This window comes from Quercus lobata, chromosome 11, assembly GCF_001633185.2.
Source record: "Quercus lobata isolate SW786 chromosome 11, ValleyOak3.0 Primary Assembly, whole genome shotgun sequence".
NCBI classification, from domain to species: Eukaryota; Viridiplantae; Streptophyta; class Magnoliopsida; order Fagales; family Fagaceae; genus Quercus; species Quercus lobata.
Window position 1 is genome coordinate 27,656,964 of NC_044914.1, and position 13,822 is coordinate 27,670,785.

General features: G+C 35.5%; 2 protein-coding genes and 1 long non-coding RNA gene across 3 annotated transcripts; 2 read left to right on the forward strand and 1 right to left on the reverse strand.

Moving 5' to 3' along the window:
- The first annotated feature begins 712 nt into the window (after nucleotides 1-712).
- LOC115966649 (citrate-binding protein-like) lies at nucleotides 713-1,451 on the forward strand. Its single transcript, XM_031085841.1, has 2 exons — nucleotides 713-988; nucleotides 1,068-1,451. The coding sequence occupies exons 1-2, from the start codon at nucleotides 713-715 to the stop codon at nucleotides 1,449-1,451; spliced, it is 660 nt and encodes a 219-aa protein (XP_030941701.1).
- Nucleotides 1,452-4,740: 3,289 nt separating this feature from the next.
- On the reverse strand, nucleotides 4,741-6,264 carry LOC115969532. Its single transcript, XM_031089199.1, has one exon. It carries the CDS (start codon nucleotides 5,911-5,913, stop codon nucleotides 4,813-4,815), a length of 1,101 nt encoding a protein of 366 aa, XP_030945059.1. The 5' UTR covers nucleotides 5,914-6,264; the 3' UTR covers nucleotides 4,741-4,812.
- A 306-nt stretch (nucleotides 6,265-6,570) lies between these two features.
- LOC115969493 lies at nucleotides 6,571-9,482 on the forward strand. The gene is made up of 3 exons (XR_004086979.1): nucleotides 6,571-6,676; nucleotides 8,034-8,110; nucleotides 8,602-9,482. It is a non-coding gene; the product is annotated as an uncharacterized LOC115969493 (long non-coding RNA).
- The last annotated feature ends 4,340 nt before the right edge of the window (nucleotides 9,483-13,822 follow it).

Sequence of the window (13,822 nt, forward strand, 5' to 3'; positions counted from 1 at the left end):
TCGAGATGCTTAAGGCTAATTTCAGGAGGACAATTGGGCAGTTTGGAGAATAATTTATTGATGTCTGATTGGACATGGAGGAGAATCGAAGGGCTGTTCCAGCTAATCCTGGTTAGCAGGATTGTATTAAGAGAGAGAAGTTGACGCTGCATGAATTTTTGTCCTTGAGAAGACCTGAGGAGTCTTTGTTCAAAAAAAAAAAAAAATCCTAAGTTGCTTGGTTGAACCCGGGAGACCAAAACACTGCATTCTTCCATACTATGGTGAAAGTGAAAAACGCAAGAATTTGATCAAGTGAGTAGTAGATGGAGAAGGTAATAAGGTTGAACATATTGGAAAAAAACTGTGTAGACATGCACAAAGGGGCAGCACAACATGCTGACCACAACAAGTCACCTTGCTCAACCCATGACATGCCTCCCTCATGCACATAGGTAGTTGAGTACAAGATGCCATATATAGCTTATAACTGGACCGTCCTTAAAATATTCTTGGGAGCACTGTAACCATGGCATTGCTATTTTTTAATGAGCAGACTGGTCATATTCCCATGTTAGTTGGGCAAGGAAAATAAGTCCAAACAAAATTAACAAATAAAACAATATCTATGTTTGGCAAGTCTTAGAAAATAATTGTCAGCATAGGTCATAACCACTATATATGGATGCCTACAACTTCAGAGCTCCAACCACACCAAAGAATGAGAGAATAAATGAGAAAAATGAATAATTCCGGTAGGTGTCTGCTTGTCATATTGGTTATGATCGGCGCACTAAAGATGTTCAATTTTTGTGGTGCTGATCTTACTGATGGCTTCACCCCTGTGCCATTAACAGAGTCAAATTTTGAGCTACAGAAGCCATATGACATACCCCTAGACCAATGCTACAGTTTTGTTAATGGGGTTCACTATTTATGGGTCTATGCTGATGACAAGCCACACGACCCCAGTAGTCATACCCAGCCACGTACTGAAATTCGAATAAAGGTAATATGTATGCATGAATTCAGGTTTTTATTTATGCTCATAAATGCAAAAAGCATTAAGCAACTTCTTCCTTTTGTAGGGGCTTGACTATTCAAGTGGAGTCTGGCAATTTGAAGGCTATGGCTTTGTTCCAAATGGAACATCTGGTGCTACAGTAGCACAGATTCATGGTACAGCTCATGGTGCCACCACTTTGATACTAAGAATCTATGATGGGGACATGAGGTATTACAGTAGAGATCTGGTGGCTACTGATCTCTATGATAAGTGGTTCAGACTTAATATAATTCATAATGTTGATATGGGGATGGTAACTGTTTTCATTGATGGTGTCCAAAATTTTCAAGTAAAAGATGAAGGACCAGGAGACTTGTACTTCAAATGTGGTGTTTATGCTGCACCGACTAATATCAGCTACTACATGGAATCAAGGTGGAGAGACATCAAAATATATAAACATTAATTGAGATAAATATATAAAATAAAAGATTTATGTTCCTATGTTGGTCTGCCCTGCAGACTTCTAAAATTAGACCTTGATCAGTTGACCTCTTCAGCGATCCAAAGATGTCTATAACATCTGTATCTTTCTTCATAATATGATCAATTATCTCATTTTTTATCTGTTTCATGTTAGTACTAATGTTCAAAATTTGGTGTAAGGAAGAGGGATGCGTTGGTCACAGTTTGCTGACCCATCCTGCATCAAAGCTAAGTTCAAGGAGAGAGTAATGCCGGACACAAATTTTCACAACATTTTTCACAATAGAAAAAAAAAAAAAAAAATTTTTTTTTTTAAAAAAATCATGTCATCTAAGCAACAATTATAACAAGGTTACAAAAAGACTAAAATGGTACATTTCAAAATTTAGTCTAAAACCCAATGTATGTTTTTATTCCATAGCAATAATAATGATAATAGTAATTTTTTTTTTAGAAACAAATACACACGTAAGGGAGAGGACATGGGGTTCTAAGTTTGACTCAAAGGCATACCACAAACTCCACTCAAAAGCCATGGAAACATAATAGCTATTTATGAAACTTGATTCTTTGATAGAAATCCAACATCAGTTAGTGCAGACCAGGTGAGAAAGATGCTTTAGACATTAATTAATTTTACTATTAGTGTCAATATTCAATACTTGAATCTCATAGAAAAAACCAAAAAGGTAATCTATTCATACCAAACCAAGTTCAGGATAACCAAGAAAAATAATACAAAAATAAAGAACTGGGACAACTTTTGATGTCAATATGACTAATGACTAATGAGTGATGGTTAATGGTTAATGGTTAATGGCTAATGAGCAATGGTTTCCGTTGTTTCCCTAGGTCAAGGAAAACAGTTCCTTGCACCTGGCATTTCATATCATTCGCCTATGTTGATCTCTTTGATTCCTGTTGATATTTCTGGCTCCAACCATCTAAATTCTTCAATTTCTGGTTGGAGTATAAGAATTTCTAGTCCATTGTTCAAAAGGGTTGGAGCAATCAAGTTTTGAGTAATCCATTGTTCAGAGCATATAAAAAGCTTGAGATTTTTAAGGCTGATTTCCGGAGGACAATTTGGCAGTTTGTAGAATAAATTTATTGAAGCCAGATTGAAAATGGAGGAGTGCACGATGTCATCCTATGTAGCCACAAGCCCACAACTCTTGTATCTCACGGGGCTTTAACACTCTATAACTGGGCTACCCTTATTCCTTGGTAGCATCGAAAACATGACATTGTTGTTTGCTAATGAGCAGATGTCATATTCCCATGTTAGTTGAACAAGGATAAGTCCATTGTTCAGAGCATATAAAAAGCTTGAGATTTTTAAGGCTGATTTCCGGAGGACAATTTGGCAGTTTGTAGAATAAATTTATTGAAGCCAGATTGAAAATGGAGGAGTGCACGATGTCATCCTATGTAGCCACAAGCCCACAACTCTTGTATCTCACGGGGCTTTAACACTCTATAACTGGGCTACCCTTATTCCTTGGTAGCATCGAAAACATGACATTGTTGTTTGCTAATGAGCAGATGTCATATTCCCATGTTAGTTGAACAAGGATAAGTCCAAACAAATAAAACAATATCTATGTTTCCAAATGCTTAGAAAATAATGGCCAGCATAAGTCATGACCTATATAAATATAATATATGGATGCCTGCAACTTCTAAAGCTCCAACCACACTAAAGAATGTGAGAAAAATGAATGATTTTCGTAGGTCTGCTTGTCTTATTAGTTCTGGTCGGCTCACTAGAGATGTTCAATTTATGTGGTGCTGATCCTACTGAAGGTTTCACCCTTGTCACATTAGCAGAGTCAAATTTTGAGCAACAGAAACTATATGACATACCACTCGAGCAACGGTACAGTTTTGTTAATGGGGTTTACTGATTATGGGTCTATTCCGATGACAAGCCATATAATCCCAGTAGACATACCAAACCACGGACTAAAACTCGAATAAAGCTAATATGTATGTATGAATTCATGTGTTTATTAATGCTCACAAAATGCAAAAGGATTAAGCAGCTGTTTCCTTTTTTAGGGGCTTGGCTATTCAAGTGGAATCTGGCAATTCGAAGGCTATGGCTTTGTTAAAAATGGAACATCCGGTGCTATAATATCACAAATTCATGGTGCAAGAGAGATATTTTGTCAAACACATAATGTGCATGTTCCAAAATGGGAATGAAAAAAATTATTTTGTAACATGAATCCACTCAAATATTACACCAAAGACAAACTAAGTACATTACAATTGACAAAATTTTCATAAATCAAAATTTCTAGGAACTTCATTAATCAAAATTTCAATGATCATTCTCTTACATTAATTGACAATTGATCCCTATCCAAAAATTAAAAAAATAATAATAAACAATAGGTCATGAGTTATAACATATTGACATGATCTTGAATAAACTCTAAACAAAATATCTAATTAAAAGAAAAATTGTCAAATAAAAAAGGCCAAAATTAGTGTCATGCTGATTCCATATCTCTATTTTCTGCATCTCCGACTCTGCTACTGACAATACTGTGTACCCATTCTCTTCATTGGCTACTGCTACTTGCTCCCTCATTGCCACTACCACTACATTTGTTCTCTCCTGTGTTGACCACAACAAGAGCCTGTTTAGTTCCTCAACTCGTTCATTATATAATGATACCTTTGTCCGATATCTATTAATCATAGTATGAAAAATTTAGCAGAGGGCCCTGAAGAATTCAACTCAAGTTGATAAACATTTTTAAAGAATAACAGAGAAAGTCATTCTCTCGGATAGAATCAAGATTAGGATTCATCTCCTTCAGTTGGGCTTCCAGCAGTGCTACCATTTCAAGAGCCCTCTTTAGGTCACAAGCCTCACTAAGAGTTTCATCAGTCAAGATCACCTGAAGCTTTTCAGGGTCCACTAAGTCTCTCTGAATTCTGCAACCAGTACAATGTTAAGCATGCTTCAAGATCATAAAGATCCCCTGCTTCTTAAGAGTTCCACAAAAGGGACATACTGTTCCATATGCTTTGTAAGAGCATTTTGCAAGTTGTCAAGCCTTTTTTTTACACCAAAGACAAACTAAGTACATTACAATTGACAAAATTTTCATATATCAAAATTTCTAGGAACTTCATTAATCAAAAATTTCAATGAACAGACTCTTTACATTAATTGACAATAGATCCCTATCTAAAATTAAAAAAAAAAAATACTAATAAACAATACGTCATGAGTTATAACATATTGACATGGTTGCTCTCTAATAACTCTAAACAAAATAACTAATTACAAGAAAATTGGTCAATTGAAAAGGCCAAAATTAGTGTCAATCCATATCTCTTCCTTGCCTGCTGCTACTTGCTCCTTCATCGTTCTCCCCTGTGTTGACCACAACAAAAGCCAGGCAGAGTTGATCTTCATTACCAAGTCTAAAAGACCAAATTTGGATCACTTGGTTAAGCTTTCTGCCAAGATCATTTTTTTCCACCACCTCATTCCAAGATTTTATCAGCACATAGCATGAGCTTTTCTTCCCTGACTCCTTGGGCATGTCCCATTGCCTCAAAACAATTTGTTTTACCTTACCAGAGGCCTCCATGAATGGGACTTCCATTGCTTGTTGTTGATCCAGATATTCTCTTTCTGCCTCCCTCAAGAAACTGCCATTGATTCGGCTTAAAGGCATGGACAACCGAGCGTTATGTCGGTTTAGGTCAGTCTTAGTGAGAGGCTTCTGTATGACCAAAACCAGTTGGGTTCCATCCATTTTGTCAATGATATTCTGGAAAGTTTGAGGCAGTTTTGGTGATGGGTTTGAGAGTGGAAGCGTTGGGTTCAATTTGGGCTTCTTTGGTGGCTTTTCTTCAATTTGGTCTTCCTTGGTGGCTTTTCTGCGCTTCTGGGTAACAAGCTTCAAACCTTGACAGTTGAAGCCATCAACTACTCTGGGTGGCGTGGGTTTGGGAGATTCAGAGTGGTTGGGAACAGCAATGGATGAAGCAGCAGAGATTCCCAAATGGGGTTTCTTGGGTGGGATTATTTTGAGGCGTGTGATGATCTTGGGGGAAGCACAATCAAAACCCTCTGGTGGTAGCGACGCTTTCCATTCCGGATCTGCAATGCCAGTGGGTTGAGAAAATCTCTTCCTTTTGACGTTCAAATTTGGCAATTGGTAATGGGTACGAGGCTTGGAAGAACCAAGATTAGATCTTTTTCTTTGGAAGGAGTTCCAGGAGGGTTTGAAACGACATTGAAGTTTCTCCTCTTCTGAAGTCAGTGGCAGAGTGGGTTTTTTAGGGTGGAATAGAATCAAGTCCTCCAAAACCCTAAGAGTGAGCAAGTCCAAGTCCAGTTGTCCATCTCTGGTGCACTCTCTTTTGAGTTCATTAAATGACTCACACTCACAAAGTGAACCGGGAGTCACCATGGTTTTGATGATCAATTCTCTGTGAGTTACAGAGAGATAGAACAACAAGCAAAAAACAGAGACGAGAAAGAGACCCCAAATTCAATTCTGAAGTTGAATTGGCCTCCAAGAATCTTAATTTCTGTTTCTACACTCAGAAAAGGAAAGCAATTGTGGGCTACAAATTGGGTTTTCTCTGTGAGTTTCAGAGATAAAACCAGAAACAGAGAGAGAGAGAGAGGGTTTGTTCTTGGGTATGGAAATATGAGTGTATTTTTTCTTTTTGTTGAGCAATGAGTGTATTTATATTAATTAAAACATTGTAATATATCCTTCTCTGAGTGGGAGAATAAAAGCAGAGTCGGTCTCTCCGTCTCAGTCTCCGACTCTGAGTCGGAGAGACCAAAACAGAGGAGGGGTTTGTATTTGTATGATTCAAAAATAACGGCTAGTTGGGATTTCTTTGTTCCCTATTTTACCCCTATCTTTTTACATTTATTTCTCATACCTGCCCTCCCTGGTCAGCAAAAAATGGCCACGCAATTAACCCTACAAACACAAAGCAAATGACAAGTTTGCCCTCAAACCCCCGCCACCGCCAGCCACTTTCTACCACTACGGAATATTTATTTTATTTTATTTTATTTTGTAAGATGTAAGATCATTTTTTTCCTTTCCAGTTAGTTACTATCTTTGATTAAATATTCATATTTTGGAATTTTACTTACTCGGCAATGGCATGGGGAGACTGGAGAGTAAGGATTGGGGGTGACACTGCATTGAGGTATATCTTTGTATTAGTGGGTTGATAATCTTTTTATTATTAGCTTTAATGTTCTCTAAAAATTTGCAAGTCCATGAGTAAATTTCCACACTTCATATTTTGAAAATGAAAGCTTTTGGAATCGTGTCTTCCATCTTGGACAACCTAAAATTTTTTCAGGTTTCTTTAATTTTCATCCGTTCACACTTCACACTGATGTGAAATTCTTAGTAGCTGTACTACAAATATTGTTTTTTGTTTTTTTATTTTTTTCAAATAGTTTTAATAAATGGTAGAAAAACAGGTCAGAACTACTTGAACATGCAAGAAAACCGGAGATTGATGATATTGCTATAGTGGGACCAGCAGGTTCTCCAGAAAATTTTCTTCATGTGAAAATTGATTACAAGGATTAAGTTTGATATCTTCTTCTTCTTCTTCTTTTTTTCTTTCTTTTTTTTTTTCTCTACTTGATTGGATTTAATGCTAGCTCTCCCACTAGGAACTACTTGGACACAGAAACCCATCTCATAGCAATTTTGAGATTGTACATGAATTTGCTGAAATCTGTCTTTTTGGCTACCAAAAATCCTTTTTTGCACAGTACAATTTCCGGAGGTAATCTAGCCTGTCTTTGATACTGAGAACTTCTCAAGAACATAAATTTGGTTAATGAATGGAGAGATGATAAAAAGTAGAGTGAAATTCATTGGTGCAATTAATTGGTTGGGTTTGGATGTTTTCATGGTGATGAATATATACATATGTGTGTGTGTGTATTAACTGTTAGTGACAATAATCGCACCTAATAAAAACATATCAATCCATAGTTTAAAAAAAAAAAATCAATGGGCTTGTAAAAACTGTTAATTGCATAAAATTTTATTTATCAAGAAAAAATAATGATTGTCTTAGGGTTGATTCTTATTTGGCAAATGCTACTCATAAATGCATAAAAAACTGAAGGTCATGTTGGTCAGCTGCTTGCTCAGAACCCAGAAAGTCGTATGACATGCTTCATATTCAATGTTTCAGCTGAATATTGAGTATAGAATTATTACAGTGGCTTGACATTGCCAATGGTTACGTTACTTGTTTTGTGGATTCTCCCGTACCAAACGCCACATAAATTCAATTTAAATTATATATACTTCCATTCATGTGTACCTTATCTTCTTCTGTCATCATAACTGCTACCCCTGTCCATCAAAATCTAGGTTTCATTTTATTTTATGCTGAGATGTGTTTATTTGATTTTGATCCACTCGGTTGTCTAAGTTATGTAATATAATTTTGTTGTGAACTTGGTTCTTCAAAAAGAATTAGTTTTATTTCTCAAATGTGACTTACCCGTCTATACTGTAACTTCTTTGTGTAGTGATGCCAGAGAAATTTATGCAAAAAAAACTTACCAACTTCATTGAAAAGCGACTCAAGTCAGAAAGGGCTGCTTCTGTAAGCTTCAACGATATGCACAATTGTAAAGTTTACAAATTTTGGTTTTTACTCTGAAGCAATACTTGTATGTTGATTCTTTGTTTATAGAACCATAGAGGATCTTACCCACATTTCCTTCCCTTTGCTCAATAAGCCTCCAAATAATCTACTTTCGTCTCTAACTCCTAACAGCTGATAAATTTAGGAATGTAAGAATGATTTGGTTAACATTTTGGAATTAGTTTTCTTGCTTTAAGAAACAAATTGGTAATTACTGTTCCAAGATATTAACCACGCAGTAATATAACTGTTGAGGCCTTGGGGAAGCTTTATTCGTACACTTTTGGCTTCAATGTCTAAAATAGGTGACAATATCTGGACCATATAGTCTTGGCCTTGAATGAGTAAATGTATTAAACTATTACTTAAAAAATGAAATATGTCTGTTAATTTTTGACTATTTATACTTAACTAAGTGCTAATTTCTTTTTGGCTTTGTTGTGGTTTAGATTTGGACAAGCACATTGCAACAAACTATTGAAATGGCCAGAAAGTTAGAAATAGTTTTGTAAGCAATGTTGTAGAGACTTATGGCTTGAAATGGCTAAAAGATTTAGGTCCTGCATCGTTTGGAATAAGCGTAACAAAAGTATGATTTAACTTAGTAAGCACTCTCTACCACTACAGAATATTTATTTATTTTATTTTGTTGCACATAATTAATTCCCTCCTTGTTGATAATCTTAATCTTCCATTCTGACAAAAAAGGACAGGGAAGCCATTTAGACCTGGAGCCTTGAAGGTTTGCATGGACTTGATGTTATCGACCACCTTTTCTGCAATAGAAAGTAGACAGCTCAACATTCTCAATCTCATCATTGCACTGCTGAAAGAAACCTTCAAATCCTCTAGCCAAGAAGGATTGGATGAGGTAAATAGCTCTCTAAAATTGGCTAAGAAGTATTCCTCAATCTCTTTGGATCATTTATCCACTAGTTATCCAAGTTTATCATATCAATGTTGTTGGACTTTCTTTGAATAATTGTGAATAAATGAATTTTTTTTGTATTTCTGTCACCTTCTTGAAGCCAAAGTTCTCTAGATTTTTGTGTTGATTCTCAATCATAACTGCATTCTCTGGAGTAGAATCATTAGCTTGGTAGAGTTCTAGAAGCCGGAGCAATTCTTGTATTTTAGATTGACACCACCCAAAGCACCTTTGTTCCACTTCCTATGAATTTACCCTTAACTTGTCCAACTTTCTCATAAATTGAAAATATATTGATCCATTGACACTCACATCCCACAAACTTCTAATTACATCATCACTCCTTTCATCTCTCAACCAAGTAGCCTGGTCTTGATCTTCTCCCTAATTTTATATTAGAATTTAGTATAACTAGTCGTAGATCCGCGCGTTGCGCGTGATAATATTATTGTTTTAGTTATTATTGGTTAATAGTTGGTTTTTTATTTTCTTTCAAGTTAATATATTGACTTTTAAAAAATATAGAATCTAATATATTAATTCAACAACAACAATAATAATAATAATAATGTTGAATAAAATAATATGAGAAGAAAAAAATAAAAATAAAAGATATAACAATAAATGCCAGATTAATTATCTCTAAATAAATACCAAATTATTTAAATCATATTATTTAATATTAAAATTTTACATTCTTATATACTATTGACTTTTAAAAAATACACAATCTAATATATTATTCAACAACAATAATAATGTTGAATAAAATAATATGAGAAGAAAAAAATAAAAATAAAAGATATAACAATAAATGCCAAATTAATTATCTCTAAATAAATACCAAATTATTTAAATCATATTATGTAATATTAAAATATTACATTCTTATATACTATCTGTAAGGACACCATTCCTTTGCGGCCCAATAATGTTGTTGGGCTCGCACACGAAAGATCCCTCACAATATGATTTGTAGAGAGTGGGCTAGAAAAGCTTGGGTTTGGTCACGGGGCGATGTTCCGGTCCTGATTTTAGAGGAATTCCTGTAGAAAAAGGAGTTGGGTTTGAATATTTAAACCCTGTGGCATCGCATCCTATGAGATTGGGCTCCTCGGACTTGACCCGAGGGCCATTGAGGTTTTCCCTGATTACCCGACGGCGGGTCTTTTTTATGATCTGCATGTGTTATTAGGGTGTTTCCACCCATGGAGCCCTTTTTTCTGGAGGTGGGATCCGCCCCCTACCAGATTCACTTGCTTCTTCTTTTATACTGGCCTGTGTTCGCTGTCCTTCGTCCACGTGTAGGGTCAATTTTTACAAGACTGACATTTGTCCCATCAGTCCCATCCTAGAATTGTTGGGGATGGTTGATAAAGCTGAAGAATACGACTCTGTCAGGGGCAGGGCATTGAATGGAAATGAGAGCAGCTTTCCCGGATATTCTTAGATTCTCTTTTAAGTTTGGCCCTATACCAGTTTTACCCCTCTTTTCCGGTGGGATTCTGGATCTGCCGAGGACTGAACTGTCCTCGGCTGCCTCCCAAAACTGTTTTGTGCTCTGTATTGTAGAGTTTGGGCCGCAGCTCTCCTCGGCTTGGGCCTTCGGATTCTCCAGGAGCAACTGGGCCTGGCCCTTAAATTATTGGGCCCCACATTATCTTTTTTAATTTTTTTTATAACGCAATAGTATAATATTTAACAATCAAAGAGAGCAAAAAAAAAAACTTAAAACACAAAACTAAATCGTACCAACCCAACGTAGAGTTATAACAAACACAAAAATTTATCAACTTAAGCAGAGATGCAAGAAAAAAAAAGAAAAAAAAATCCAAAAATAATTGTGTGTGAGAGAGAGAGAGAGAGAGAGAGAGAAACAACCTTTCTGTAATGGAAAACTATGCAAAAAATGAAAGAGAGAATAACAAATTTATAGAAGATGATGTGAATATGAAGAGACAAAATAAAAGAAAATGAATGGAAAGATGAATAGTTACATTAGGGTTGAGGGTAGTGGGGAGATGAAAAGGTAAGGGAGGAAAAGATGAAGAGACAAAATTAGGAAATATGAAAAGTGATATTAAGGTTGAGGATAGTGGGGAGATGAAAAGGTAAAGGCGTGAGAAAGGTTGGAAAAAGTGAAATTATTAAAAAAAAAAGTAAATGTTAAAAAAAAATTATAGGAAAATTGAAAAGAAAAAGGGTAATGACGTGGATGATGTGGCTCAACGTGAATACAGTAACTTTAAATGCTATGCTTCAGCTTTTAGTAATATATAGATTAATTTTTTTATCATGCAATAGTATAATATTTAACAATCAAAGAGAACAAAAAAAAAAAAAAAAACTTAAAACACAAAACTAAATCATACCAACCCAACATAAAGTTATAACAAACACAAAAATTTATCAACTTTAGTAGAGATGCAGGAAAAAAAAAATCCAAAAATTATTGTGAGAGAGAGAGAGAGAGAGAGAGAGAGAGAGAGAGAGAAACAACCTTTTTGTGAGGGAAAACTACGCAAATAATGGAAGAGAGAATAACAAATTTATAGAAGATGGTGTGAATATGAAGAGACAAAATAAACGAAAATGAATGAAAAGATGAATAGTGACATTAAGGTTGAGGGTAGTGGGGAGATGAAAAGGTAAGGGGGGAAAAATGAAGAGACATAATAAAGAAAGATGAAAAGTGATATTAAGGTTGAGGGTAGTAGGGAGATGAAAATGTAAAGGCATGAGAAAGGTTGGAGAAAGTGCAATTATTAAAAAAAAGTAAATGTTAAAAAACAATTATAGAAAAATTGAAAAAAAAAAAAAAGATAATGACGTGGATGCTATTGTAGCTCAACGTGAGCATAATAACATTAAACGCTACGCTTCAGCTTTTAGTAATATATAGATTGGGTTGTGGTCATTTTGTGGTTGAAAAGAGCCTCATCCCCCCTGGTAACACACTGCCTTATATAGCCTCTATCTTATGCTGGAAATTTCTCCCTTTTATTACACCATGCCTAATTCCAATAAAACCCAAATTTATTCTTACATGAACTCTTTGAGACCTCTTCTTGAGGAAGAGCCAGCCTTGCATCCAAACTTTTTCTTCTCTTACAAGACAGTTGAAATCCCCAGAGCAAACTCAAGGGCCTTAAATGCATTCACTGAGCTTGAAATGATCTTCCAGAATCTCTATTTCTTGGCAAAATAGGAAGCCCATAGCCGCGTACAAACAACCAATCCCTACAACCTGATTAAGAGATTACACCACTTACTTGCTAGGCAGATGCATCCACTACTTTTAAAACAACTTCCTTTTTCCATAAAAAGCTAGACCACCATCTCCACACCAGCTCTACCACCGGTACACAATGACAATCCACATAACCTAAGGTCATCGATTTTATTAATCTTATCCTTTTCCACCATAGTCTCAAATAAGAAAATAATGTATGGGTCATGGTCCCTCATGAAGACTCTAACCCTCACCATCTAGGCATTACCAATTCTTTAACAACTCCACATGAATGCTTGCATTGCACATACTCTAAAACACTAAGAAAAAACTAGGAGGAAAATAAAGGGTCACCAGCTGACTCTGATCAATCAAATCCCCACTAAGAATGAAATCTTGTAGCTATTATACCTTAGTTTAGATTGAAACAAAAGCATGACCTGGTAAGGTAGTTGGGCAGTGATCAAGCAATGCCAGGTGGAGAATGACAATAGAAACATACTAATGACCAGTTCTAGGAGAACAAGCTTGAGTCGCATCTAGACACATGAGGCAGAGGAGGAATCCAAATAACTGGGTGGGGATCAAAGCATTTTGCAGAGTGGAGCTTGTGATCAGCTTGGGAAAAGCTCAGTGCACTATAGCAAGAGGAAGTTATCATGTGTCTAGGGGAACGACATGGGGAAAGCTGCACCCTTTCGTTAGGTGCTTTGGTTTACAACTTTAAGTTTCCTTTGAAGGCTTGAAGCACTTTTTTGTACATTCAACTGTTTGAAAGAAATCTATTCATTATAGTTTTCATTTTTTTTGTTTTTTTGTTTTATATATTCATTTTATAATTGTTGGTACAGAGACGGTGCAGTTCGTTATTGAAATCATCATTCTAAGCTTTTATCACGTTAGACCAAGACTGAGACGATGGCCTCCTAGATATATTTTTCAAATGGGAAAGTCTTCAAAAATCAATTATTCACAAAATTTGGGAAAATTATAAATTATCTTAGGAGTATAATAATATTGTACTTCATCCTCTTACATGAATAGTAAATATTACCGTAAATTTAATTTGTAAAATATACTGTAATGTGAGAATAATTTATACGGCATTGTACTTTTAAAGTGTTGTACAATTTTCCAAAAATTTGTTGTGTGTTGTTATTAGACCCATGGTTTAAGTTTGATTTTAATTTTGGTGGGACCATGCGTGTGGGGTGAGAATACATTGTTGGTATATTTAGGAGGAAACCCGAAACCATTGGAAATATGAGGAATTAAACTGCGGCTTTCAGTAGGAACAAATAATTCATGTAACAAAGATTGGATGGAAGATAAAGATGAGATTGTCCCAACCCATAGAATCATTTCTAACAATGTGAGTCATAACTACTAAGTTCCAACGTAGGTTAGCCAAAGAAAAGTGGCTAATACTACATTATTCTAGACTTTTTTTTTCTTTTTTTTTTTGGGGGGTACCATTTATAATAATAAAGAAAAGAGTGGATTGTACTTT

Coding starts and splice junctions, on each gene's coding strand:
- LOC115966649 (XM_031085841.1), top strand. CDS start 713: ATGAGAAAAATGAATAATTCCGGTAGGTGTCTGCTTGTCATATTGGTT. Junction 989..1,067: donor GTACTGAAATTCGAATAAAG/GTAATATGTATG, acceptor TTCCTTTTGTAG/GGGCTTGACTATTCAAGTGG.
- LOC115969532 (XM_031089199.1), bottom strand. CDS start 5,913: ATGGTGACTCCCGGTTCACTTTGTGAGTGTGAGTCATTTAATGAACTC.